This window comes from Guillardia theta, assembly GCF_000315625.1.
Source record: "Guillardia theta CCMP2712 unplaced genomic scaffold GUITHscaffold_97, whole genome shotgun sequence".
Classification (NCBI taxonomy): Eukaryota; class Cryptophyceae; order Pyrenomonadales; family Geminigeraceae; genus Guillardia; species Guillardia theta.
In genome coordinates, this window is record NW_005434577.1 from 180,382 (window position 1) to 181,832 (window position 1,451).

A 1,451-nucleotide genomic window follows, 5' to 3' on the forward strand; every position below is an offset into this window, starting at 1 on the left:
ATCATCATCATCATCATCATCATCATCATCATCATCATCATCATCATCATCATCATCATGGTGTTTCAATGATCTTTTCATCAGGAGGGTATCTCTTTCACATTGACTTCGGATACATCCTCGGGCGAGACCCGAAACCTCTTCCTCCTCCCTTCAAGCTCGTCAAAGAGATGGTCAACTCCTCCTTCACCCCGCTACCTCCTCCTCCATCTTGCCCTTATCTCTGCCAGTGACTGCCTGCTGGTGGTTGTCGACTTCTCCCGCCCTTCCTCTTCTGCCTCCGCTCTTGTCTTTGCCATTCGTTTGTGTATGCTTTCCTTTCTCCTGCTCCTTACCTCTCTCTCTCTCTCTCTCTCTCTCTCTCTCTCTCTCTCCGTCTCTCTGTTTCTCGACTCACGTCGGATCAGGTCGACGCCATGGGCGGGCAGCAGAGTCAGCATTATCGTCTCTTCCAGCAGTACTGCAGTGAAGCCTACATCATCTTGCGTCGACGAGCAGAGTTCTTCATCAACCTGATGATGCTGATGAAGGTGACGGAGACGAAGAGGAAGGAAGAGGAGGAGGAGCAAGAGGAGGACGAGGACGAGGAATGAGAAGAAGAGGGAGCAATAGTGGTGTAGCAGTGGGTGATAGTGGTCTAGTAGTGGGAGGAGGAGGACAAGGAATGGAACGGACGAAGGCGAGGGAGAGAAAAGAGACGGAGGAGAAAAGAGATCAGCGGGGAGACGGAGAGCGACTCAGAAATGAAGACGAGGACGAGGATGAAGGGACAACGAGGGACCTCTTGGAGTTGAGCATGACGATGATGATGAGGGGAGGGAGAGCGAGACGGAAGAGGGAACGATCACGATGGTGATGGTTGAGTCTTGTTGCTGTCCTCACAGCTTGTCGATGATGTTGCTCGTCAGCGTCTGCCTCACTGACTCTCTCTCAGGACGCCAACATCCCGGACATCTCAGGGGTGCCAGGAAGGTAAAGACTTGCTGCTGCTAGACGAGAGGTCTTGTCACGTGTCGTCGCAGACCTGAAGACCCTGAGCGACAACTGTACAAGGTGAGGCTCTGGTGGGAGAGGCGGAGGGGCGGAGGGCATGGGGTCAGCGTCAGTGAGGGACTTGGCAGTTCTGGGAGAGGTTTCACCTGGAGATGTCCAACGAAGAAGCCTACAACCACATGCAGGCGAGAGACGAGGAGGAAGAGCAGGAGCGAGAAGCAGAGACGGGGAGGAAGAGCAGGAGCGAGAAGCAGAGACGGGGAGAGAGCAGAGGAAGGGAAGCAGAGACGAGGAGAGAGCAGGGGAAGGGAAGGGAGGGGCAAGAGGAAGGGAGGCAAGGAAGGAAGGGAGGGAGAGATGAGAGTGCAGGGAAGGGAAGGGACTCAAGGGAAGGGGGAGAGGGGAGGGAGGAAAGGGGAAGAAGACGAGGGGACGGTAAGGGACTGAAGGGAAGGGGG

The 1,451-nt window shown here is 55.0% G+C and overlaps 1 protein-coding gene across 1 annotated transcript in view; it reads left to right on the plus strand.

Annotated features, from left to right (window-relative positions):
* VPS34B (phosphatidylinositol 3-kinase Vps34B) overlaps nucleotides 1-1,451 on the plus strand; it is a gene marked incomplete at both ends in the record, with an annotated part of 4,941 nt that overhangs the window by 3,245 nt on the left and 245 nt on the right. The window contains 4 exons of the mRNA XM_005824215.1: nucleotides 85-173; nucleotides 408-530; nucleotides 935-972; nucleotides 1,023-1,053. Of these exons, the coding sequence (XP_005824272.1) occupies nucleotides 85-173; nucleotides 408-530; nucleotides 935-972; nucleotides 1,023-1,053 (281 nt within the window). The remainder of the gene's footprint in view (nucleotides 1-84; nucleotides 174-407; nucleotides 531-934; nucleotides 973-1,022; nucleotides 1,054-1,451) is intronic.